This window comes from Halteromyces radiatus, assembly GCF_025201355.1.
Source record: "Halteromyces radiatus strain CBS 162.75 chromosome Unknown BX664scaffold_4, whole genome shotgun sequence".
In the NCBI taxonomy this organism is placed as follows: Eukaryota; Fungi; Mucoromycota; class Mucoromycetes; order Mucorales; family Cunninghamellaceae; genus Halteromyces; species Halteromyces radiatus.
Genome location: NW_026251690.1, coordinates 1,652,570 through 1,677,094, shown reverse-complemented (window position 1 = coordinate 1,677,094; position 24,525 = coordinate 1,652,570). Strand labels below are relative to the sequence as shown.

At 34.0% G+C, this 24,525-nt stretch overlaps 6 protein-coding genes across 6 annotated transcripts; all 6 read right to left on the bottom strand.

Moving 5' to 3' along the window:
* Positions 1 to 3,855: 3,855 nt before the first annotated feature.
* Positions 3,856 to 5,998, bottom strand: BX664DRAFT_332713 (putative carotene-dioxygenase). The gene is made up of 3 exons (XM_051545379.1): positions 5,820 to 5,998; positions 5,306 to 5,734; positions 3,856 to 5,234 (listed from the first exon to the last, which is right to left on the bottom strand). Exons 1-3 carry the CDS (start codon positions 5,968 to 5,970, stop codon positions 3,928 to 3,930), a joined length of 1,887 nt encoding a protein of 628 aa, XP_051400158.1. The 5' UTR covers positions 5,971 to 5,998; the 3' UTR covers positions 3,856 to 3,927.
* Positions 5,999 to 6,871: 873 nt separating this feature from the next.
* On the bottom strand, positions 6,872 to 8,393 carry BX664DRAFT_296927 (uncharacterized protein). The gene is made up of 4 exons (XM_051542226.1): positions 8,101 to 8,393; positions 7,896 to 8,045; positions 7,118 to 7,840; positions 6,872 to 7,016 (listed from the first exon to the last, which is right to left on the bottom strand). Exons 1-4 carry the CDS (start codon positions 8,327 to 8,329, stop codon positions 6,958 to 6,960), a joined length of 1,161 nt encoding a protein of 386 aa, XP_051400157.1. The 5' UTR covers positions 8,330 to 8,393; the 3' UTR covers positions 6,872 to 6,957.
* Positions 8,394 to 8,695: 302 nt separating this feature from the next.
* BX664DRAFT_332710 (uncharacterized protein) lies at positions 8,696 to 9,613 on the bottom strand. Its single transcript, XM_051545378.1, has one exon. It carries the CDS (start codon positions 9,570 to 9,572, stop codon positions 8,748 to 8,750), a length of 825 nt encoding a protein of 274 aa, XP_051400156.1. The 5' UTR covers positions 9,573 to 9,613; the 3' UTR covers positions 8,696 to 8,747.
* Positions 9,614 to 11,662: 2,049 nt separating this feature from the next.
* Positions 11,663 to 15,597, bottom strand: BX664DRAFT_365423 (PMCA-type calcium-translocating P-type ATPase; the record flags this gene model as incomplete). Its single annotated transcript, XM_051548472.1, has 6 exons — positions 11,663 to 12,206; positions 12,271 to 12,743; positions 12,832 to 14,072; positions 14,171 to 14,822; positions 14,908 to 15,138; positions 15,229 to 15,597. 6 exons carry the CDS (start codon positions 15,595 to 15,597, stop codon positions 11,663 to 11,665), a joined length of 3,510 nt encoding a protein of 1,169 aa, XP_051400155.1.
* A 1,047-nt stretch (positions 15,598 to 16,644) lies between these two features.
* BX664DRAFT_332702 (SNF2 family N-terminal domain-containing protein) lies at positions 16,645 to 20,430 on the bottom strand. Its single transcript, XM_051545377.1, is given in 12 exon segments — positions 16,645 to 16,805; positions 16,873 to 16,985; positions 17,063 to 17,127; positions 17,196 to 17,301; positions 17,372 to 17,664; positions 17,750 to 17,993; positions 18,056 to 18,652; positions 18,743 to 19,280; positions 19,448 to 19,449; positions 19,460 to 20,084; positions 20,175 to 20,212; positions 20,284 to 20,430. The coding sequence occupies 12 exon segments, from the start codon at positions 20,414 to 20,416 to the stop codon at positions 16,716 to 16,718; spliced, it is 2,844 nt and encodes a 947-aa protein (XP_051400154.1). The 5' UTR covers positions 20,417 to 20,430; the 3' UTR covers positions 16,645 to 16,715.
* Positions 20,431 to 23,308: 2,878 nt separating this feature from the next.
* BX664DRAFT_263924 (uncharacterized protein) lies at positions 23,309 to 24,331 on the bottom strand (the record flags this gene model as incomplete). The annotated part of the gene is made up of 4 exons (XM_051540792.1): positions 23,309 to 23,525; positions 23,586 to 23,824; positions 23,897 to 24,078; positions 24,214 to 24,331. The coding sequence occupies 4 exons, from the start codon at positions 24,329 to 24,331 to the stop codon at positions 23,309 to 23,311; spliced, it is 756 nt and encodes a 251-aa protein (XP_051400153.1).
* Positions 24,332 to 24,525: the final 194 nt, after the last annotated feature.

The following is a 24,525-nucleotide window of genomic DNA, read 5'->3' as shown; positions in this document are numbered from 1 at the left end:
TATCTTTTTTTTTTCTGTACTTTCAAGAACTAGGTTAAATGTGGCAAAATGGCTTTTTTTTTTTTCTGCATAAAGGATATAAAACTTATACATGATGATGATGATGATAATTCAAGGTTACTGAATGAAGCCCAGGATGATCATCATACATAAGCGCAAAGGGATGATGAATAGATAATATCAAGCATATCATATCAAAAGATCGACAGAATCTTTAGTACTTTAGCTCAAAGGCTAATTTTAAAGTTTGCGGAGTTGCCATTGGTCCCTTTTCTTTTAGTTGACTTTACTTTTTTAGCTTTCCTTTTTCTTCTCTCCTTTTTTCCCCTTCTTTTTTTTTCAATAATTCTCAACATTTATGTACTCAAACCCCTTGTCACGATTCAAAATATCCATCCCCTTGTCATAATTCAATCTCAACATGCTCAAACTTTATCAATCAATTAATACTTATTTCCTCCATTCCGTTTTTACACAGGGAACATGAACAACTAAATGAATTACTAGTACAAAACAATATGATCTATATCAACGAAAAAATGATGACCCATTCAACCAACTTCAAAAAGGAAGCAATATCGAAAGTTTAATGGCAAGGTTTATGCGAAGACTATGTACCCCTTCTTTTATCAATATATACAATGCTTTGGTAAATAAATAAAAGTAACTTATATCCAACGCGGCGCGAAAAGATGTTACTGAATACTTTGTCTTTGACCCCCTTTTGGCTGTCTCTGATTCTTTTTCCTTTATCTTATTCTTATGTAGATCTCCTAGAATTCTTATTTAGCGCCAGTTTTTGTAATCATCATCAAGCATCAACACGCATGATCATCGAAAAACGCTCGAAATACGAAATAACAAAAGCCTTTATTTCTGTATTTTTTTTTTATCATTCCATCTACGTGTTACAGCAATCACTTACTTTATTCTTCATCAAATTCACTTTGAACTCTCTGTCAACATGTCTGTGATCCATCGTCGATAGGTAATATTATATAGCGAAAATCATTTTTGCCGATCGTCAACGTATGGGACCTTCCGAATATCTGCAACGATCGACGCGACAGACAAACGCCCTCTTTAACAAATGGCGCAAAACAAGAGGGATATTTCAAGGGGGGAAAGTCAACAAGGGAAATGGACAAAGCGAATTCATTATACGACAACTTTGGTAGAACGTGATGATTACTAGATATATTAGTAAGTGTGCTTGGACAAACACAAAAAGAGATGGAGCACTTGCTGGACAATGTGATTCTGCAGCTTATTACTTATTGACAATATAACAATCAACAAAGGGGATGATTTGATTTTCTGCTTCATGACTGGATGGCATCCTCTCTCACACATACATACACATACACCCTGCAGCCAACGTATGGACAATACAATCAACAACGTAGCTATACAAGGCATTCATACAACATGTTATCTCGGTTTTACCTATGCAACGACCTTCTACTTGTGCCATATGACTTCAGATGACCTAATAAATAATTTTCGAATAATACGTACAAAAGGCAAGCAACTGGATAATAGATAGTTTGATAGAATAGACCACTTAGATAGTTTTGTTTATCCCCTTTACATAGATTAGTTGCCCCTTTCACTGTTTTTTTTTTTTTTTTATCACAATCATTACTCTTATAATAAAATTTGATTTCATATAATGATTTTGAGATGATGGACGGTGCATCAATGCAAAATGTACTTCTGGTATCAACCTCTTTCCTGAGTGTCAAATAGGAAATTGTCTCTCTTTTGTTTTGTTATCACTGCTGATCCCACTTATTCTTACGATATATGATGACATATCATAGCAAATATGTCTAGATCAGACTGATGATGATCCTTTTTCTTCTGCTGTTAATCATCACTTATTGTATGATCTGGCTGACATAAACCGACTTGTTTACAAATAGTGATAAGTGATTAAATATGGGTAAGCTACTATTTTTTTTTTATCCATCTCTCTGAAGGTATATCAAAACTACTTTTTTTTTCTCTATACTGTTTAAGCATTGAGTTAGTTCAAATGATCGACTTATGTTTTGGTCGATGATGCCATTATCTACATGCAAGCATTGTACGCATGAAATAGACGCAGAATTTTTTTTTTTTGAAAATGCATCCTCCACATTAACTCAGATCACTTTATGCGTACTTCTCCTATTCCCTCCATTGTTTAAAATGGATTTTTCTATTGATCGACTTTTCATTATAGTATACAATGATAGTTAATGAAGCCATATTTGATCATCTCCACAGATTATTAAAAAAGTAAAACCAGAATGAACCAAATTTTTTTTTCTTTGTTTGCCCTATCTGCCATCCTGATTATTAATGTTATCGCCGTAGTTTGCCTCATCAGTCCATATCGAATCGGTTCACGTCTCCTTTTTTTTTTTTTTTTTTGAAACACACTTTGTAGACATGGCGAACAAACTCGTTCAGTGATCATGATTACATGCGTCTTTCTGTACATGCGTCACTGCAGATAGATCATCTTGATCATCTTCTTTTGCCCCTGGCCTAGGTTCATCATTCTGAAGATCACGATCTAATGATGTAAAGTGCTCTATTATTATTATTACCCTAACATAGTGATCTGTAGGTTTTTTTTTTTAATTTCCTTATCAAATTCTACTTTATCCTTCTTTGTAGGCCGCAGCATCACCGTTGCTAAAATAAATGAAAAAAAAATGTATCATAGGGATGTACATGAAATTTGAATAAATAATATTGTACATGTACTATAACAAATATGTTGTAATTTCTTTCCTTCATATGATAGATTGGATGATGGACAATAGATAATTATATGAAAGGATGAATGACACGTGGATTGATCAAGGATAACAATTTGTGATTTCATGAGAATACTGATAACGATTTACTAAATCGTAAAACGAGAGGCGGAATAAAAGATGGTTGTTGAAAACAAAGAATGTATTTGAACTTGCCGTCCTTTAAAAGAGGAGGAAATATAAGGGGAATTACCAAAAAAAAAAAAAAAAAAAATCGCGGTGTCTTGGAGCAAACGTTGGATGTCTTTAGAGAAAGGAAGACTTGAGCATACCAATCATCATTATATATCAAAAAAAAAAAAAGAAAGATACATGATATTCATAATATGGTAGTGGTTCTTTTTTTTTTTGCATAAACTACCCAAACTGTAAAGTGACAACAGGATAGCATCGATCCATTCTATTCCCCTTTTTTTTGTAGTTTATAATCATACCTGACAAGAATCATATTTTACAAGAATCATATTTCATTTATCTTTTTATCGTATTCTGATATGGAAAGCACTGTTAAAGCATCATTTAACCATTTTTATACTGTTGTCATGGATGAAGGGAAAGGATGATGAAGAATGAAGTCTACCCCCCTTTTTTGTTACGAAATGATATATAATACAACGTTATTTGGTTTCTATGAAAATGCATTCACTATTTCCCTCTTTTTTTTTTTTTAATAAAAAAAAAAGAACACCATGATGATGATCTCTATATTGTGCATCACCAGTATGCTGTTTGCCGCCTTGACAATGGCAATACCTTTAGACTATAATCCAGGTTATCAACCAGGCACTTATTATCCTTCTCCTCCTCAACCTCCTCCACAAGATTCCACCGAATATCCATCTGATTTACCATCTTCTGTTACATGGGAACAATTCACGGCATGCTTGATTAGTTTATGTCAAGTGGATGCGAATCAATGTGTACCTCAATGTCTTGCTCCAATCAAAGATATAAAACATGATGATGAAGGGACTTGATCCATCTATTCTATTATTATTTCATTTCTTCATTTCCATGTATATAAATAAAAAAAAAATATCCATCTATTTTATTTTTTTTTTTCAAACAAATATAATATATAGACTAAACATATAACTAAAACGATGGAATGATATCGTCAATTGACTGCCACGCCTTTTCCATGTTGATCCATAAAACTACCATGTATAGTGTTCATATTAAATTTGCCAATCGAAGTCCTTGCCAATTCCGTCATTGTCGAAGCATCTAGTACTAATAAAAAGCATTCTTGTTGTCGATTCACAATGGACAATATAACGCCTTCGTCTTCCTTTGCTGTCTTTTCGGGTTTAGGTAGAAATATCGGTTCCGCACATGAGCATCCAGGTTCGTCCCATATTTTGGCTGTGCTTTGCTTATCCGTATTAAGTACTTGTTGAGGTTGATCGAGGTCTACTTTGATCAATCCATTGACAACGGTGCCAGACGCATAAGAAGGTGCATAACGTGATTCACATACACCCCATAGAAACCTATATGGTTTGAGATTGTAGCGAGGATTGAATCTTGGAAGTTCCACATCATATGCTAGTACTTGGTAAGAAGCCACACGTCGTTGATTGTATTCACGAGAAAACCATTGGTAACTTTGATAATGTTCTGTCCTTGTCGGTTCTGGTACCCTTCCCAATCGATAACGTCGTACTTGACTTGGAGCAATCGCGTGGTCTTGTTTGCCATCCGTATGTTTCTTGATATGTACGTATCTTGCTGGTGAGACCTTGTCCAAATCTATCTTCGTCTTTGACCCATCCATCTTGTTGCTGCCATTCTCTTGGTTTGATTGTTGTTTTCCCAATTCAAAACTAACATCAATAATATCGGTATTTTCGTACATACAATAATCCATATAAATCACACGTTCCGTTTGTCCACCGGGTAATGTTTCCAATTGATCCCAAGCATTGGCAGCATGGAAAGAAAAACAAGGGTCAGCATCATAAGTAGCAACATGTCGTCCAGTTTGTCGATCCACTACATGGAATAAAGTATGACGAGTAGCATCCCAATAAAACGTCTGATAGGCACAAGAATAGTAAATAGCAGATAGACCACCAAAAGAATAATAGTATGGAAAGTTGGGTATGATGATATATCGTTCAGTCATACTAAAGGAATGAATATAAGATGGTTTGAGAGATTGCATCGTATTCCAAGCACCAAGATGTCGCCAAATAGGTTCACAGAGTCGAGTATGTGGGGGAGGTAGAGGAGAATCCAACGAAACTGATGTGTTTGGAAGATAAGGTCCAGTGATAAAAGGTTGGAAACTTGGAAAAGGACCTAATCGTACCATAAAGTTGACATATTCATTTTCTGTTTCATCATATTGATGATGGGAAGCGCATAAGAGACCTTGAATTTTCTTATCGACGTGAGCATAAGTAAACATTTTGAGAGGCTCTAAAAAAAAAAAAAAAATTAGGAATAACTGAAAAGTAAAGGTACGATTATTTTTCTGTTTTATTTCTTACGTAAAGTATTGGAATCCACCAGTTGTAAAGTATTGGCATCTCTTTTTACGACCAAACCATGTCCACGTTTGATACCTGTTTCATTTTCGAGGACTTCACCTAGAGGAAAATTGGGAGTAATAGTGACATTGACCATATCAAATTCAGGATCAGATTCTTGTAACACTGCATTTGATCCAAAATTTGATATATGATGATAGACGGATTGCATACGACCAAAAATGGTTTTACATGGATCAGGACCAAATGTCAATAAAGTAGGGTCTTGTGCCTTGATTCGTCTTTCCACACCATTGGAAGTATGTCGAGATGAGTATTGAACCCGATTACCTTGAATCACAAATCGATGAAGCATAGCAAGTGCATCAAAAGGATGTCCCACATGAAATGTATCCCCATTATCCAGTAATATATTGTATTTTCCAGATCCTATTTCGTACAAATAACATGTAGAATGTGAGTTGTAATGATGGAGAGGAAAAAAAAAAAAAAAAAAAACTTTTTTGAGCTTTACCTGAACGATACATAGTGCCTTGTACCCAAGAAGGAATAGAGCCTTCTACCTTGAGATCAATAGGTGTTTCAATGACAGGTACATTTTCAAAACCAACAGGTGAAGGAGCAGGTTGGCCAGGAGTAGGGTTGTTTTCAGCATAAGTAATCATAAAAGAGAACGCGTATGTTTATTTATTATAATAGACAATAATAAAAAAAAAAAAAAAAAAGAAGAAGAAAGAGAAAGGAAAGAAAAAGGGAGTTTTATATAGAAATACATGATAGAAATAAGAAGGAATAAAGACAAAGTAAAGAAGAAAACGAAAACGAAAAAAAAACTCTATTGTGCGTAGAAAAAGAAAGAAAAAGGGGGAGAAAATCACACCCATCAACTCTTTTCATTGTTCTTTTTAAATCCCAGCGAAGGATGGTGTATTTGTATTGGACAATAAATGATCAGGTGTAATCTTCTCCTTTTCGATACCTTCGAATATCTTCATTACCCATAAAACAACAACAGAAACTTCTCGTCAAACTGTAGAAACAATCATGTTAGTTTGAATTGAAACCAATTTATTTTTTGACAGTTTACCATGAAATCATCTCAGAGTGACATGAAAGAGAGGCAAGAAATGGGTCTGGTGGAGGAGGAATAGCATAAGGATAAGGATAATTGTGCATCATACCTTTTTTTTTTTTTTTTTACGCGGAAGTAAAAAGTAAAAGTAAGCTTATTAGATTCATTTTTCTATTATTTTTTTTTTCTCACCAGGAGTCATCATCGAACCACGAGAACCATAAGGTGAGTAAATAGGTGGTGGTGGCATAGAAGGATAACCTGGAGGAGCACTATAAGGTGTATTTGGATGATAAGGAGGATAATAGCTCATCGCCTTTGATGATGATCAAAGTAATAATAATAATAATAAAAGTATGTCAGTTTAGAAATGAGAAAAAGAGAAAAGAAAAGAAAAGAAAAGAACTAATGGGATGATGATGATAATGAACAGGTGAATTCAACCATAAACAAAGGCATCATGCGTTTCTAAATTCAATCAACAAATCCATGACAAAAAAAGTAATTAAAAAAAAAAGGTTTAAATCACAAGAGTGAGTTTTATTGTAAAACAAAAAGTAAATAATGAAAAAAAAACAGTCTAAAGTTCTTGATGGGTAATAGAATCACTAGAGGAGAAATGAGCACCTTTTTTTAACACTAAACACAAAAAAAAAAAAAAAAAAAAAAAAAAAAAAAAGAGACAAAAAGGTTAAAAATGAATCATATACTATAAAATGACGAAATGATGATATCCTTACCTTCAATAACTGTATCGTCCACGTGGTCAGGGAAAACAACTAAATATTCTACAAACAGATCGCCATATTCAGAAGAGTCATAGATAGGCATACCAGCACCTTTGATATTTTGGACAAAACCATATTGCGTAACCCCAGTTCTTTCTAGTTTCACCAACGAACCATCCAGTTTAGTCAATGTCTTTTTGAACCCAGTCAAGGCTTCGATCAAAGTGATATGTTGTTTGGTATAAAGATGATGCCCATGACGTTCGTAAACCAAATGAGGAATGGCGGCCACATTGAAGATGATATCGCCAGGAATCGCATCCGGATATTCGTCGCCTTCTTGTTCCAATACTATTGTTTGTCCATCTTGCATACCTTTTTCTACTTGGATCGTGTATTGTTCATTGCCGCGTCGTAGTTTCTTGCCTTCACACGCAGGACAAACGTGTCGAATTACCTTGCCTTTACCACCACAATGATCACATGTTTGTTGGAATTGTTGAACCATACCTGGTGCAATTTGGACTCGTTGTATTCTAACTCCTTGACCTTGACATACTGAGCATGTGACAATATCCTCTGATCGTCTAGCACCACTACCATGACAATGATCACATACTACTTGTTTTGAAATATCCAATTCCACAGTTGCTCCATTATAAAGATCTTCCAATGTCACTTCTAATTCAATATTCAAGTTGGGTCCTCGTTTTTCTTGTTGATGTCCATGATGACCTATTGACTTATTTTGTTAGTAAAACTATATTTGTGTCATTTTTTCTTTTCTTACCAAATCCACCACCACCAAAAAAGTGAGAAAAGACATCAAAAGGATTTTGGAAAGGATGGCCTCCACCACCATTATTATGTTGTTTCAAGCCTTCTTCACCATATCGGTCATAAATAGATCGCTGTTCATCGTCCATCAAAATGGCATAAGCTTAAAACAAAGTGTTAATATATATATATATATACCAATTTTTTTTCCAACTTACCATCAGAAAGTTCCATAAATTTGGCTTCAGCTTCTTTATTATCAGGATTCTTATCAGGATGATAAACGCGTGATAATTTTTTGTAGTGTTTTTTGATTTGACTCTTGCCAGCATCACGAGGGACGTCCAAGATCTTGTAATAATCTTTGCCTGCTGCTTCCACCAGTAAACAAAGACCAACCACTAATAGTAATATCGTTGACCATATAGGAAACGAATGGAGTTGCATCTTCGTCTAATCCAAGGCTATATTGATAACTTTGTATAATATAAAAAGGGAAAGACAAAGAAAGAAAACAAAAAAAAAAAAAAAAAAAAGACCAAGAAAAGCAAGCTGTCTCCGTTTGATTGGTCAAAAATTTATACACCGCATAATCGCGAGCACTAACAAAAATATTGTAGACAACATCCAGTTTATCATATTTATTCTACCAATTTGTAATCAAAAGACAAACAACAAAAAAAAGGAGGGGATTATGTGAAGGGAGTACGAATGAACTTGGTCTAGTATTAACAAGAGGGAATATATGTATAAAATAAAGAAAGAAAAAGGGGAATATGACAAATAAAAAAAAAAAAAAAAAAAAAAAAAAGAGGATACTATCTACAAAGTAAAAAGAGGAGAAACAGGAAGAAGGAAAGATAAATCAATTTTTGACTTGTAAACAAAAGTCAGATTCCATACTAAATGATCTTGAAGATTTTGATCGAGACGAGCCAGCACCAGAAGAAGAAGAAGACGTACGATCCGCCTTACGGGGAAGAGGAACATGTACCAAACCATGTAATAAACGAGGATCCATCGCAGGAGGTCGACCCCAATGTTTAGTAGAAGGAACGGATGAGTTGTTACCTAGATTATCCATTGCATTGATGTTAGCCATATATTCCAAGTATTTTTGTATTTTGTTGTTGTCCCAAAGTTCCCCTTGTTCCAATCGTAAATGTGCTCGTTGTAAAGCTTCCAAATGACGACGAGTATGTTTGTGACCACCTTTAACAGGATTGTTTAGACTAGGCATCTTGCGATCATAATACAGTTGGTAAAGATAATCAGTTTCTTCTTGTTCCATATCATCAATCATATTCCAATACAATAATCGTTGTTGTTCTTCAGTTAATTCCACTTTTTGTTGATGTCGTCTAGGTTTATTAGGAGGTGCTTTTAATGGTAAATCGGTTGCATCAACTACTACATCCACAAATTGCTTTTCACGAAAGAAATCCACTTGCTGCCACTTATCTTCCATTTCAGAGGTTTCCAATCGTTGACCATTTTCCTGTATATCATGTTCAGCTTGAATAATTTCTTGTCGATGTAAGAATTGCCAATCTTCTAGATGATGAGGATCCGTAGTACTAGTAGATGAAAGAGAAGGGAAAGCTTGTTGACTATCTAACCATTCTACATGATATTCAACATCATCACGTTCAGGCATGCTTTCTGCAAATCCAATAGTAGCAGTCGACATAATAATAATAATAATAAGAAATATCAATAAAAATAACAAAGAATATGAAGAAAAGAAAGGAATATTTTTTTTCTCCTTTTTTTTTTGCCTTTAAATATGCAAATTTGTTTAGGTTGCCGCTGCTTTGCTTAAAATATGATAAACTGCGGTGAAAAGGTTCTATTGTAGTACACTCCGATTTCCCCTAATGTATATAACAAATACATCCAGCCGCAGCTCCACCAATCATATATCAAAAATGATTTATCCTGATTGGCAATTAAAAATGATGTGTGTGAACTATCATCATCAAGTGACTGAAACTCTTTTTTTTAATAATCCTCACTAGAAAAAAAAAATTGATAAGCAAAAATTTACTGTGATGATGATGATGATGAATTCATAAAGTTTGTCCAAGTAAGGAGTCATTTACCAATTTGATCGTCATCATCTATGGTTAGGTCCGGTTGAGGAGAAGTAGTTAACGGAACAGGATCTCCTATTTTATTGCATTTTATCGGTCTTCCTTTCCACTGAAAAAAAAAAAAAAAGAATCCTATTATTAGCATATCATTGTAGGAACCGCTTTTTTTTTTTTTTTTTTTTGAATGTAATGATAATGGAGGAAAGCACTTGTGTTATTCTGCTATGAGTTTTAGCATGGTAGTCTTTAATCACTAATGGATGATGATGGTTGGGTGATGATAGCAATAATACCTTTTTTTTTTATCGAACAAAGTTACTATTGATTTTCTATATGATTTTGCAGCCATCAGTTAAAATAATCTTTTGACATTTCAACTTTGAAAGGTAAAGCCACCTTTCGTCTACATCTTCTTTGTCAAGCATGATTATAAATTTTCATCGTTATTGTAGAAATCATCATAGAAATCATCATAGAAATCATCATAGAAATCATCATAGAAATTGGCAGAGAAGTCATTAATGGTCATCGTAGAATAATAAAGAGACATAAGAATTCGATGTATCAGCCATCTATCAAGTCTTATTAAATAGGTATATAACTTTCTGTGTCACTAACACTACGAAGAGAAATGGATGATTGGCTTGTTCAAGTCTAGTCTGTTCCATACTCGCACACACTTTCAATTACATACATACTATATTTTTAAAAAGGTAAATACACAAAAGTTGTTCTTTATTTTGATGAAATAGTTTCATCCTAACTTATCATCTATACTGCACTACGGAAAATTGGTATTACTATGAGAATGATATTTTCATGACCATAAAGATTGTTGATTCTTTTGAAGCGATCACTTAAAAAAACAAAGTGAAAAAAAAAGAGACAGAAAGAAAGGCACAAAAAAAAAAAAAAAAGGTGCGACCGACTTTATAAAATTGCACGGAGCTGAAACACCTGGAGGTACAACTTCACAGAAAAGTTGTCAAAATAAAAGACCTTTATTGCTTTATTTGATATGAAACTAAACTTTATTATGATAATATATGCTAAAACTAATTCAAATAAAGTATAAGTAAAGACAATAGAAGTACAAATCATAGTTATAAAGATACAAAAGACTGGAGAATGGGTACTTATGTAGTAAAGGGATTATCACCATCATCATCACACCATAAACAAGCATTCTGTCGTTTCAATGCAGGAGGAGTAAATAGATCATCTGCTTTAACCATATTCGCCAATGGGTTCTTCTTGCTATAACCTTGTTTGTTTTGTTGATCATCTTGGCCAATATTTGTAGAAGTCTTATCCAAAGGTATATCAATCACCATGTTTTTGAATTGTTGTTGTAAAAGTTCCATCACGTATAATATATATACCAAAAAAAAAAAAAAAAAAAAAGGATGAAGAGAAAGGAAGCCATAAAATTGAACTTTTTTTTTTATATAATATGGTGTGACGACATTTTGAATATCCGGTTCCAAACAAGGAATGGGGAAAAATCATTCATGCATAAACGTTATATCACCTATTCTAATATCAATAAACATAAGTAGGATTCGACTTTATTGTCAAAAAGTATATATATATATATATAATAAAGAAAGAGAAAAAAAATTATGGTACAAGTAGGATAAGAGATTAAAATACAAAAATAAAAAGGTATATAAAGTATAAAGAGGTACTATTTTTTCAAATCAGGGCTATCCATATCAATTGTAATTGAAGCACGATCTTCATAATCAGGAGGAGTGGCTGCAATAGCTGGATCAGAATGAATAGAGGATACTTGAGATAATTTATCCGAAGACATATGTGCCTTTGAACCAGACATTTCCTGCTGCTGCTGCTGTTGTTGTTGTTGTTGTTGTTGTTGATTTCCATTCCATGCCACACGATCATTGCCTGTCACATACACACTTGGAGGTGCCAATACCGCTTTATTGTCTGTGCCCAAATACCGTTGTCTTGTTACAGGATTAAAGAACATGAAACTGAAGAGTTTATCAGGGATCAATCGAATAAGAACACCTACAGGAAGAGAGACTAGACCAATCACAAGGGAAATCGCCCATGCCACACCATCTACTTGAGTCACTTGGAATGCAGCACCACCAAAATTCACAATGATACATTGCAAAAACACACAAAGGACAAAGATGAACATAAAGAACTTGTTGGCCCAAATGTTAGAAAAGATGTTGAGATTACTATCAATACGTCGGCAACTACGATAAAAAAAAAAAAGAGTTGAATTTATGTTCATCATCATTAATCTATTCATTGACTTACTTGATTTCATTAAAGATTTGACAAAAAACAAAAGTATTGAAGACAATGGTTTGTAAGATTTCACTTTCAGAATCGAAGGGAAGGATATCACTGTAAAGTAAGACCAAGGTAACAGTTATCTGGAAGATGGCTTGTCCGATGATCATCTTCCACATCTTGAATGTAATCAGAGGTGAAGAGCGAGGTTCAGGAGCACGATGTAACAATTCTTCAGTTGGAGGATCAGTAGCCAGAGCAAGAGCAGCAAATGTATCCATAATCAAGTTCACCCAGAGTAATTGTACTGCAGTCAATACTGACTTTTGTTTGGTAGATGCCACTGCAGATATAAATGTAAGTACTACAGCCGTAATGTTCACTGTCAGTTGGAATTCTAGGAATTTTTTCACCGAATCGTTCACACATCGTCCCCACATAATAGCTTTAACAATACTGGAGAAGTTATCATCCATCAAAATAATACTTGATGCTTCCTATAAAAGTCCACGTAACATATATAAAAATAGTTTAATCTATCTATTCCAACTCATCCTTTTTTTTAAAAAAAAAAAAAAAAGTTACCTTTGCTACTTCAGTACCAGCAATACCCATGGAAAAGCCAACATCAGCCATCTTGAGAGCAGGACCATCATTTGTTCCATCACCAGTAACAGCAACAATATCACCTAATTCTTGTAAACGACTGACTAAAATTTGTTTATCTTCAGGACTAGAACGAGCCAAGACTTGTAAGCGAGGTAAGATAGCATCCATTTCAGAAGCAGGTAAATTACGAAAAACAGGACCTTCCATGACAATCCCACCAGAAGTATAGATACCACATTGTTTGGCAATGCTTTTAGCCGTCATCATGTTGTCTCCAGTGACCATACGAATAAATACACCAGCTTGTTGACATGCCTTGACAGCTTCCTTTACACCAGGACGTAAAGGATCTTCAATCCCAACAATACCAATCAATACTAAACCTTTGTCATCCACCAAAGTATCAAATGGCACTTCAACTTCTTCACCAGTAGTAGGAGATGTTACATTCATCACATCATCATCATTATTATTATTATCATCTTGGTTAGACATATAAGGAGGCCATTGTTCAAAATCACGATAGGCCATACCAATGGTTCGTAGACTTCGAGAAGCATAACTTTGAATAATACGATCCATACGATTGCGATCTTCACCAGAAAGAGTACGAGTGGCTACCATAGAAGAATCTTGATAAGCGGATGATTTCAACGAAAGAATCTTGCCACAGTGACGCATCAGAATTTCAGATGCCCCTTTGACATGAGCACGATAAATAAATTGATCAGGATGAGTAGGATGAGGCATACGTACAATGGTAGCCATGGCCTTGCGAGAAGAACTGAATGGATAGAGTTGTTCCACAGGGTATTTAGAGCGTACAGATTCATAGTCAGGAGCACCAGTATCTTGAGCAAAATTCAATAAAGCCGTTTCCGTCTTGTTACCAACAAAACATTTGAGTCCATTTTCATCCTTGCCTTCAAAAGCTGTAGAATTGATAGCGATGGTATCATGTAAGAGATCCAAAATAGGAGATGGAGTCTTGTCCTTGACTTTGGTTAAATCAATCAAATCTTTTCGACTATCCGGTGCGTCTTTCAGGAATCGAAGCGATGCACCAAATGTACCAGCCACCACCGACATTTTATTTTGAGTCAAAGTTCCAGTTTTATCAGAGCATACAGTGGTTGCATTTCCCATGGTTTCACAAGCCGCCAGTACACGGACCAAGTTATTGTCTTTCAACATCCGTTGGGTAGCATATGCCAATGCTAACATCACCAAAAAAAAAAAAAAAAGTCAGTTGATTTCTTCTTTTTTTCTTTTTTTCTTTTTTTTTTTTTTCTCTTTCTCTTCTTCTTCTTCTTACCTAAAGTCACAGCAAGAGGTAAACCTTCAGGTACAGCCACAACAACAATAGTAACCACGACAATCAAAATATTCATGACATCAGCAACGATATGAGTAGCAGAAGTAGGCATCATACCGGGAGTTTTCCAACCAACAAAGTAACGGATCAAGACAGCGATTAACATGATCAAACCAGCTGCTGAACCCAATTTCGCAATCATTTCAGCCAAACCATTTAATTTTTCTTGTAAAGGAGTTGTTTGAGATTCTGTACGTAAAGCCATCATGGTACGACCATTGTAAGAATGAATCCCCACACCAGTAACCAAATAAGTACATACACCTTCGGTCACCTTTGCACCAGATAATATAAAAGGATCAGAAGTAGATTTACTGACAGTGTTCTTCTTTTCGTCCAATTGTTGTAAAGCACTATCCTTATGTTGCTGAGTAATATGATTGTTGATTTGAGATAGACGCCAACATACTTCCCAAGGTTGTTTTCGTACAGCATCAGATTCACCAGTGGCAGCGGATTCATCACATTTCAAATTATGACCTTCAATAAAAATTCCATCAGCAGCAACAATATCACCAGGTTCCAAATGTAGAATATCACCAACAAGAATATCATGTATAGAAATCAATGCAATAGTATTATCACGAGTAGCCTAAATATGATAACGAATAATGTATTAATGTATCACATAAAACCAGTTTTTTTTTTTTTTGTTCTTTTTTTTTTTGTTTCCTTACCTTGACAGTACGATCTTCTTTCTTGGCATTCAATTTTCGAAATTGTTTTTCCTTTTGAAAATCATTGACACTTCCTACCAATACGACAATCACCACAGCCACAATGATAGCAACACCTTCCACCCATTTAACACCTGGTATTTTGTTTCCTTGAGCATCATATTCAGGTTGAGCAATATCTTCATATAGTCCAACGGCAAGGGATACAGCAGCAGCCACAGTCAATAGAATCTATATTTATCATAAACATTAAACAAAAAAAAAAAAGATCAATCAATCAATCAATCAATTTTTTTTTAAAAAAAAAAAGTTCCTACTTACCAAAGTTTTATCTTTAAAGGCCATCCACATTAATTCGAATATGTTTTTAGATTTGACAGGTGGTAAAACATTGTAACCAAAAATAGAGGATCGAGAAGCCAAATTCGTTGTATTCTGTTGTTGTTGTTGAGTTGTATATTCTTTTGATCGTATATCATCTAAAAAGATACGTTGAGTGATATGTTCCGTTTCGGGATTAGATGGTAATCCAGACTGTAAGTTCGCATAAAGACCACGTGCTACACCTGCAAGTCCACCAAAGTCATGAAGTAACGGTAAGTTTTTCGGATCCATCAAAGTGGCAAGTTGTATAGGTGTAAAGGCAAAAGGATTAGATTCATCAGTATGTTGTAATGTTGGATCTGTCATAGTAAGTTTAACTTGATCATTGTGTTGTTGAATTGATGATGATGATGATTTAGAGCTCGATCTTGATAATTGGTCATCTTCTTTTGTTGTGTTATTTATATGAGTGTGAGGTGATATTGATGGTGTCATTTTATATATATGTGTGTATATTATTCAATATGATATCATATATGAAATATTTTTAAATAGTCGAATTAAAAAGAGAAAAAAAAAATAAGTAAGTTGAGAATAAAAAACAACAAGAAATAATAATAATAATAATGAAGAAGGAAAAGAAAGAGAAAGATGAAATTAATATTTATATCAAAAAAAAAAAATTCCCTTTTTGCTAATTAAGAGGTCGGAGTCGAATAGTAGTCGAAGCTTCTCAAGCTTCCCTCCTACTTTGAACCAAAACCACCACCTTCACCTGAATTTAGTACAGCCAATAAAATAAACGCTGAGTTTTGATTTGATAGAGAGTAAAAAGAAAAAAAGAATATCAAGAAACTCATTCAAAGGACTCAAATGAAATAGTCTGTCAATGAATGATTGGTCACGCCTTCTCTCTCTAAAACAAGAGGAGAATAATCAACAATGTCAATAAAACATAACAAAAAAAAAAAAAAAAAACTCGTCATTTAGAAAAAACAAACCCTCCACTCGTGACATGTCATTATATTTGGTTTGATGACATTCTTTACTCTTTTTTTTTAATTTTCCACATTCTTTTATAATCATTTCATTCTGTTAGATGATGAATACCATTTCATCTTTATTATTCCCAAAAGACTATATCAAATGAAAAGAAAAAGGATAAACCATTTTTCATTAAAAAAAAGAAGTTCTCGTCGATCTTTTTTGGAGAGTAAGGATGACCCTTCTTTTCGGGTAACACAATATGAACACCATCAATGGCCTTCCATTGAATCTTTCTACAGACTTGTCCAAAAATATCCCTTAGATTCCTTTTTCGTTCTTTCATCTGAGCATCAAAATACCACCCCATTCCAAAAAAAAAAACTACTATACTATTTGGCATAAATTCAAAAATCAAACTATATCATCTAGAAGTAAAATATTTTGTTTTTCTTTATTGTATATAAATATAATAATAGAAAAAAAAAACTATAGTAACATCAAAGGTCAAATAAAGCCAAAAGTTCTTGAGTAGTAAGTTTATTAGTACCAGTCATATGATCGCCCAATGCACCTTTAGCAATTCTCGCCTGACAGTCCAAAAAAAAAAAAAAGGTAAGTTGCTGACCCGATCCTGTCATGTTTTTTTTTTGTTACCTTGTGTTCTTGTAATTTGATGATCTTTTGTTCTATGGTTCTATCAATCAATAATCGAGTAACATACACCGGTAATTTTTGTCCAATCCGATGAACTCTATCAATGGCTTGATCTAAAAGAATAAAAAAGTTTTTTAAAGTTAAAGATCATGATCATTTCTCTTCTTTTTTGGAACTTTCGTCTTCTTACCTTCTACAGCAGGATTCCACCATATATCCATCAATATAACACGATTGGCAGCAGTAAGATTTAACCTATAGCATAAAATTGGGGTCAATCGGACATTGTTTCTTTTTTTTTTTTTTTTAATTGGTTAACTTACCCAAGTGATCCACATTTCAATGATATCAACATCACTCGACATTCTGGATCTGTTCTAAGAACATGTAAACTCTTCTCTCGAGCATGATTCGCCATTGATCCATCATCTAAACATATAGATAAAAGACTGAATCAGTATATATTTTTGTTTTCCCAATCCAAAAATAGTTCACTTACATCGACAAAACTTGAAGCCTAAGCCTTGTAAAGGTTTTTCCATCAAATCCAACATGGAACTAAATTGAGAAAAAATAATTGTTTTTTCATTTGGATAATGTTGTCTTGTTTCTTCCAATATTTCCAACATCTTGTTGATCTTTGTAGAAGCTGAATTCATGCTTATTGTTGATGTTGCTTTGTTGGTATAAAGTTTGATTTGATTTGTACAGTTGACACAATATGGAGGTGTATTTGTCATGTTATTATTGTTATTGCCACAAGTTTCTTCAGAATCCATAACAATCACTGGTCTATATATTAAAAAAAAAAAGTCAGACCTTTTTTTTTTCTCTCCTGGAAAATAAAGAAAGTTCCCCTTTTCTATTTTATATTTACCTTCCACATAGTTCACATTGATGTTTCGAAGAACTTTTATCAAATACAGATTGACCTACTTGACCTACACCTGACCATCCAAGGTCCGCTGCCATTTGTGCCATCAGTAAACGTTGCATAGCTGCTTCACTTGTTTCCCGTTTGGATGATGATGTTGTTGTACTCGAATTTTCAGCTGAAGCAAATGCCATGATATCTTCATCATTCGAAAGTGATCTTAAAACAAGATCGGGGTGATTACATGCTAAAAAGAAAAAAATCATTGAATCAATATAATTTCTTTCCTTTTTTTTTTTTTGTTTTTACCTTGACGTAATCTTAGTAACATACAAAGCATATTCATATAATTCCGAGTACCTTTTCCACTTTGAACTAATCTTTCCACTGTTGATTTTGTCTTTCTAATTAATACATCATATAAAGCACGTTCATTTGATGAGAATTCCAATAATATATCTTCTTTCTGTCGGCAAGGAAGTCCAAACACCAAAGACGATGATGTTTCAGTAGGCGTAGATGATCCAGAGCTGTTGGTTGTTGTTGTAGGTGGTGGAGAAGATGCAGAAGAGGACGATGTAGGTACCTTTGGAGAAGATGAAGAAGAAGCTGACGAAGTCGCATTCAAGATTTGTTTTGTTCGTCTTAACATGATCACCATCAAAATCGCTTTCAATCGTCCTAGAGCAATATCCACTTTACCGCTTTGAATAGGTCCCGAGATCGTATGTCGAAATGTTGCCAGTTCACAAAGGGGTTGAATCCGTAGAAATCGTAACAAACTATAAAGTTCATCCACACGATTTTGAATAGGAGTTCCCGTCAAGCACCATCTTTTGCTGGATATCAACTTGCTGCAAGCAATGGATGACCTGGTCTTGTGATTCTTGATCTGTTGAGCTTCATCTGTGAAATAATAAAAAAAAAAAAAATGAGTCTCTGAAACATCTATGATATCGGTCCCATTCTATTTTTTTTTTTTTTTGGACTCCTTACCCAATACAACGCGATACCATTGAACTTGAAAAAGTGGACCGCAATCAAGAGTTGAGACTTTATTGTCCTTATCATCATCATCTTCAGAATACCTTTGTTGCTGTCCAGCGGATGATGAAGGAGCTGGAGATGCCAACCGACTACTGGAAGCACTGACATCACTTTCAAAATTCGTCCCATCATCTATAGTTTCTATCATGGACGCATCCTCTCCGATGACTATTGGTTGTTGTTGTTGTTGTTGTTGTCTTCCCCGTTTCTTCCCAGTACCAGATAATTCAAGATCAGAAGCCACAATTTGATAAGTTGTCACCACCACATCATAATCATCAAAATCCCTGTGATTTTTAGTTCGATCGCCACCATGATGAATGAGTACCTTGATATTACCAGGAGTTGTTTTCATTTCAAATTCCCTTGCCCATTGTTGAATCAATGCCAAAGGTGCTACAATCAATGTCTTGTTTTCCCGTTTTTCTGTATTTTCCAATGTACTTGTCACCAATCCTATTGTTTGTATTGTTTTTCCCAATCCCATCTATACCAAAAAAAAAAAAAAAGTATCCTTCCAGTAAATATAAAATCTTCAACTTTTCGATATCATCTATTCAAATCTATCCTTACATCCTTTGATGTAAAATAATAAAAAATAAATCAAAAATCAATATATCTATATATATTTTGAAGAAGGAATTTTTTGATTCTATTCAAAACTTACATCAGCCAAGATGCCACCAGAACTTGATTCGTTTTCTTCTCTATCCATCATCCACCTAATACCTTCCAATTGATGTGGTAGTAATGTGATTGTTAATCCCTTCATATTCAAATCATCCTCTTTTATTTCATTTTGTGGTTCATCATTATCGTCCTTGTACGTCGCGTCACCTTCTTCATCATTAATCACAATTGGTCTATTACCCTTGTCGCCTTGTCGATGACTTGGTATGGATTCCAATAATTGAGTGATTCCCCGTTTCGCTTGACCCAAATAAGAATTACTATCATTGTTGTTGCTGCTATTACTATGATACATTGTTCCAGTAGTGGTAAACGACTCTCGCTGTTGTTCTTGTTGTGGAATAAGATTGTTTTTGCTAAATTTGGGATTGCTATACCGACAGGCTGGATTGAAAAAAGGTGGATCTTGTAAATCTAATTTCCATTTGAAGAGGTATTGACATAATTTATCATATACATTCGGTCGACAGTATAAAATGATGTATAAAGGTGTACGAGTCATATTGGCCTTATTCCTTGGAATCACTGTGTCCCACCACACCATTTGTCTTTCAGCAATGGGTCCAAGAATACTGGTATCATCAAAAGGAACCCAACCGTACTACGATAATCATATATACAAAAACAAAAAGAAGTGTTTATTGGAATTTGCTTTCTTTTCGTAGAGCCTTTTTTTTTTTTTTGGACTTACAAATTTAGTAGGATTCTTCTTGCTTGTTATGGTAAACGCTAGTACAAAAAAAAAAAAGGTCAGATGATTCTTATCTATATCCTTTTTCCTCCAATGAATGACTCCTTACAATAATTATTTTGTCGATATCCTTCCATTCTCATCAATACAGGTTCAAATAATTCATCCTTGACCAGAAACAATGGATCCTTTGTAACTACATCGGACTTGAGCATACCAATACATATATTTCGATTTGTCATTTCTTCATCTATAATCACATCATCATCGTCGTCATCATCATCATGCATATTATCATTTGCAGAAGTCGTAGTAGATATATCGATTCCATTGTTATTATTACTATTATTATTATTGTTGTTGTTGTTCTCCATTAACATCACATCAGATCGTTCTTCTTGTTGTGATGGTTCCACCACAGACGGTTGTGTAACTATGCTGGTGGCAGGTACCTGTTGGAAGTGTGAAAGAGGTAAATGATAGCTGCTATTGGAGCTAAATGGCCTTGATATATCAGGATTATAAAATGATTGCAATCCATATGAACTTGTATTGTTATTTTGATGCTGAATAGGCATGGATCTTGGATAAGGACGATGTAAAGTACTTTTTTGATCATTCAGTGTTGTTATAGACGGTAATTGTTGTTGATGATGATATGGTTGTTCATCCAAAGTTAGATCAATCATAGACTGCATGGGAGAATGACCGCGTGACTGTATGTACAGAGGATCAGGATGAGATGTTGTCGTTGAGGTTGCCATTAAAGATGGAAGTCCTGTCATAGATTGAGATCGAATGAGATGGTGAGGTTGCCATTGTAAAGGTGAGTTTGTTGGAGTAGTCGTAAATGGACTTTGATTGATATTCAGATTAGCAAATGGTGGTGAAGGTGAATGGCAGTTACTTGATGGTAAGGAATCGTAGCCGCTCTAAAAAAAAAAAAAAAAAAAAAAAAAAAAAAATACAAGAGAAATGGTCAGAGTATACACATAAATACACTTTTTCTTTTATTATATTATTTGAAGTATACCTACCTTGGTCGTGGATGCACATACTGGGCTTGTATTTTGGGGTATCATGCTTGAGCATTCAGTAGCTGGATGTGTACGCCTTCGTTTGGAATCATTTTGATAATGTTGATAATCGGAAGTTGTTGAAGGAGGATCGTTTTGAAGAATAATAGTGGGAGTCCAATAGGAAGGTCGATAAGTATTAGACTTTGTGATTGAATTCGTAGACGCTAGAGGATCTTGTTGGTTCATATAGTCGTGGTGTTGTAAAATAATGAAATAAACAATAAAAAGAAGTAAAAAGAAGAAGAAGAAAAAAAGAAAGTGGCGGAAAAATTCACTCTAGTTGTTTTTTTTGAGGCATACTTTGGCGTCTATCTTCAAAGTAATAAGATGACGTCCTAATAAAAATACAAAAGGTCTGAAAGAAAGGTAGGGAAGAGAACGGAAAAACATGTTGGAAAAGTTAAGGAGGAGAAAAGCTTTGAGTTTGTAACCTCGTGATATAATATGCTCACGTGGAATTTTTCGTTTGACTCTCAACCAGTCATTTCCATTTTGGGACAGGGGTCAAGACTACGCTTTTTTTTTTTTTTTTTTTTTTTATGCTTTAAGAAAAAAATTTGACAGAATTTGAAACGATATAAAATAAGGTTGATGTTTTTTTTTTACAGTTGATCTTTCATAAAATCATCATTATCAACAATCATTATATAATATTATCATTCATAAACAAAAATCAATATTTCCCATTATCTCATTTTCTGATGCCTCTTTCTTAATCTGTATTACTTGAAGCAAAAAAGTAAAATAAACTCATATACTTCTTTGTATTTTTTTTTTTTTTTTTGATAATTTCAAAGTTCCTTTTCATTGGCTCATTTGACATCCTGATGGAAAACTTTTGTTCATTCTCCATCCATTACATTCCTTTTCTTATCATTCATCATCCTATTATCATTATAAATCTTCAAATATCGTACATCATACCATTCATTTATCAATGACTTCTCTCATCGTGTCATTAATACATTCTAATTCCGATTTGGGAGAACTGATCGACCTTCCAACCAATTCTCTCTCTCTCAAAAAAAAAAAAAAAAAAAAAAAAAAAAAAAAGAAAAAAAAACTCGAGATCAAAGCAGGGGCGCATTTGCTTGGGTCCAAGCCTACCCTCAGATTAGAGTCTCGCTAAAAAGTTTTAACCAGGCTTATGACTCGGAAGCAAATACCATACTTTTTCCTCCCTTTTTTCAATTTTTTTTATATTTTAACACAACATTTTTGGCGGTAAATATGTTTTGATATATGAATAAAAAAGATAGCCATAAATGATACACATATGTTTTACCAGTATTATACATATGGTTGGAGATTCAAAACTGAAGTATGGATTTGAAGATTTCTTTTTAGAGTGACATTAGTTGTCAGATGACCTTTTTCTGGGATTTTCTACATATTATTGACAAGCTGTCTTTTTGATCCACTAACAAAAGAAGTAATCATATATAATATACACATCTTTTATTAATGTTGCGGTAGATTAAGCTTAAAAATGGATCTGAAGGGTGATTAGAGCTGTGGGTTCAATTCTTTTTTTTTTTTCTTTTTTTTGAAAATTTTGGATTTTTACAGCCAAAGATTTGGAATTCCGCAGCTAAATTTTGGCTGTAAAAAATAATTGTCGAGGGATCATCCAGCAATTTTTCAAAAAATCGATGAAATATCCTGGTGTTCATTACACATGAAGTGGCAAGGTAAAATATAAAATATCATTAAATCAAGTGAAAGAAAATGCTTTCATTTACATTCACTCCAAATTTGATACGGTGATGGTGACTTTGAAGCGAGTTACAAAAGTATACAACGATACATGTTTATCTCAGGCGGTGTCGCACTGAACATCATCCATCATCACATATTATCCATCATCACATATCTACATCATCATCAGTAAGATACGAATGTAATCAGATTTTTATTGAGACAGAAATATATAACATGAGTAAGTAATCAATGAAGTATGTATAGATAAAAAGAAAAAGTATAAATTCAATGCTAAATTATATGTAGGTGGGAAGAATCAATATATAGATCAAAAAAAAAAAAAACAAAAATTGTCTATTCTTCGTCTGCCCGTTGACGCTTGACATCGTCCTTTTCATCAGCATCGGCAGCATCAGTTTCACGATCGCGCTTGGCATTGTTGTTCTTGGTGTTTTTCTTGCCTTTTTGTTGTTTAGAGGATTGTTCAAAGAATGCATTGAATGATTTCTTCTTATGTTGGGCACGAGGAGCATCCTTGTATTGTTCTTTTTTCTTTTCCAAGTATGCAAGTCTATATATATATAAGAATCAATCATTAATAATTCCAATCAAACATTGTGATGAAACTTACTTTGTCATGATTTCTAATTTGTTGTTTTTGTATTCCAATTCCATTTCAGCGACCTTTTTGGCTTCTTCAGGAGTGGAGAATTCAACAAAGACACTTCCCTTAAATTGCGCTTTATCATCTTTACGCATACGAACCGATAAAACTTTGCCATATTTTTCAAAGAATGCCTCAATATCATCTTGAAGTTTCAAAAGATCAGCAGCACCATCTTCTGTAGGGTTTTCAACAGCAAAGGATTTCTATTTTGAAAAAGAGAGAGAGAATGCATGTTAGTGAATAGCTACAAACTAAAACCATTTTTTCATATTTACAGCATAGATAGATCTGCCAGTATGATCTTGTTTTTCTACTTCGGTTTTTCTTCGCACTTGTTTCTTATCGTTCACTTCAAGCAAATCAGAGGGTCCTTCCTTGAGAGCAGCCACGATAGTTTCAAGATCATTACAGATCATTTTCATTTTCTTGAAATCTGCAATAGTTTGAATATCAACCCCTATTAAAAAAAAAAGGTATTGTTTCTGTTCAATTCAATGTTGTCATAAAAGTACATATTTTCCCATTGGACACGTCTCCCTTCATTTTTTTTTCTTTTACACGTCGCCACAAAAACAAATATATAACTTACAACCATCATTTTCCTTGGTCTTGTTCCACAAAAATTTGTCATAAGGTAAATTGCTATCACCAAAATAGAATTCTACTTGTTTGAGGATTTTGGCTTGAGTGGCTGCAGTATCTTGAGACATTGTATGAATATATAAAAGAGAAAGAAAAAAAAAAAAGAAAGAAAGAAAAAAAAAAACTTTTTTTTTCCTTTTGAGCACTTTTGTGACTGAAACCACAACCACTCGCGCGGAGTTGCCTAGTATCCACAGAGAGACATAAGAGGAGAAAAAGCCTTTTATGGACAATGAAGGAGACATTTTTTTTTTTTGGGATA